The following is a 1,078-nucleotide window of genomic DNA, read 5'->3' as shown; positions in this document are numbered from 1 at the left end:
CATTGAATTTATACTATCGACGTCATCATTGGTGGGAGAAATAATAGCTCGTTTCTCAAAGTATGAGGCGCTCAAACGATTATTTTCTATATCGTCGTAAACTTTGTTAACCAATTCTTCGCGGGTTTTGACACTTATTCCAAAATTTTCGAGAAAGTATACAGGTCCAGATTCTCCTGTTCCTAGTTTTAATAAGTTTTTTGCAAAAGATTTATTTCTGACATAATTGGTTTTCAATCTAACGTTTTCAGTCATTTCTAATTTTGTTAGACCTTCCCATAGATAACTTAACTTGATACAGTGTTCGAGTTCCTCGTTTTTTCCTCCACCTCGTATGACTGGAAGAATTTGACGGAAATTTCCCGCACAAACAAAAACTATACCTCCCATGAATTTGTCATTCTCTAGGACGTCTCTGAGAGTAATATCGAGAGCAGTTAGCGTGTTTTTGTTTGCCATAACTACTTCATCCCAAACTATTAGAGACGTTATTTTTAATAACTTTGCGAGCTCAGAGTTTTTCTTGATGCCACAGGAACGGATTTCATTATACTCCATCACAGGAATTTTGAACATGTTATGAGCTGTTCGTCCTCCGTGTAAAACTGTAGCAGCGATTTCCGAAGAGGCGACAGCCAAAGCTATTTTTCCCTGAGAGCGAACAGAATCCAATAACATATTCAAGACGAAAGATTTTCCGGTGCCTCCTGAAGCATTCAAGAAAAATCCATTATTGTCGAACATACTTCCAGTCTGACTTCGAGACATTACAACATCATAACAATGTCTCTGTTTGTCATTTAAAAGTTTATTTTTTTTCTGTAACATCTTGCTGTAACTTTTCTTTGTTGTAGGATCTCTCTCTGCGAATAACATTTGATGTCTTCTCTCCGTCTCTGGAAGGCGGTAACCCATACTCAGTAATCCTTCCGCCTCCACAGTTCCATACATGTTCTTGTATGTCATCTAATGCGTCCAAATAAATCTCATCGTTGTATTCGGTCAAATTGTTGTGATGCAGAAAATGACTGGCGAACAAATCTTTAGTCTCTTCCCAGATTCCTGATTGATCTTCAAG

At 37.7% G+C, this 1,078-nt stretch overlaps 1 protein-coding gene across 1 annotated transcript in view; it reads right to left on the bottom strand.

Moving 5' to 3' along the window:
- LOC143021661 (ATP-dependent DNA helicase Pif1-like) overlaps nt 1-768 on the bottom strand; it is an 849-nt gene extending 81 nt beyond the window's left edge. The window contains exon 1 of the mRNA XM_076179272.1: nt 1-768. This exon is cut by the window's left edge and continues 81 nt beyond it. Within this exon, the coding sequence (XP_076035387.1) occupies nt 1-768 (768 nt within the window).
- Nucleotides 769-1,078: the final 310 nt, after the last annotated feature.

This window comes from Oratosquilla oratoria, chromosome 42 (genome assembly GCF_046742065.1).
Source record: "Oratosquilla oratoria isolate Oo_2021 chromosome 42, ASM4674206v1, whole genome shotgun sequence".
Taxonomy (NCBI): domain Eukaryota; kingdom Metazoa; phylum Arthropoda; class Malacostraca; order Stomatopoda; family Squillidae; genus Oratosquilla; species Oratosquilla oratoria.
This window is presented reverse-complemented; position numbering and strand designations above follow the sequence as displayed.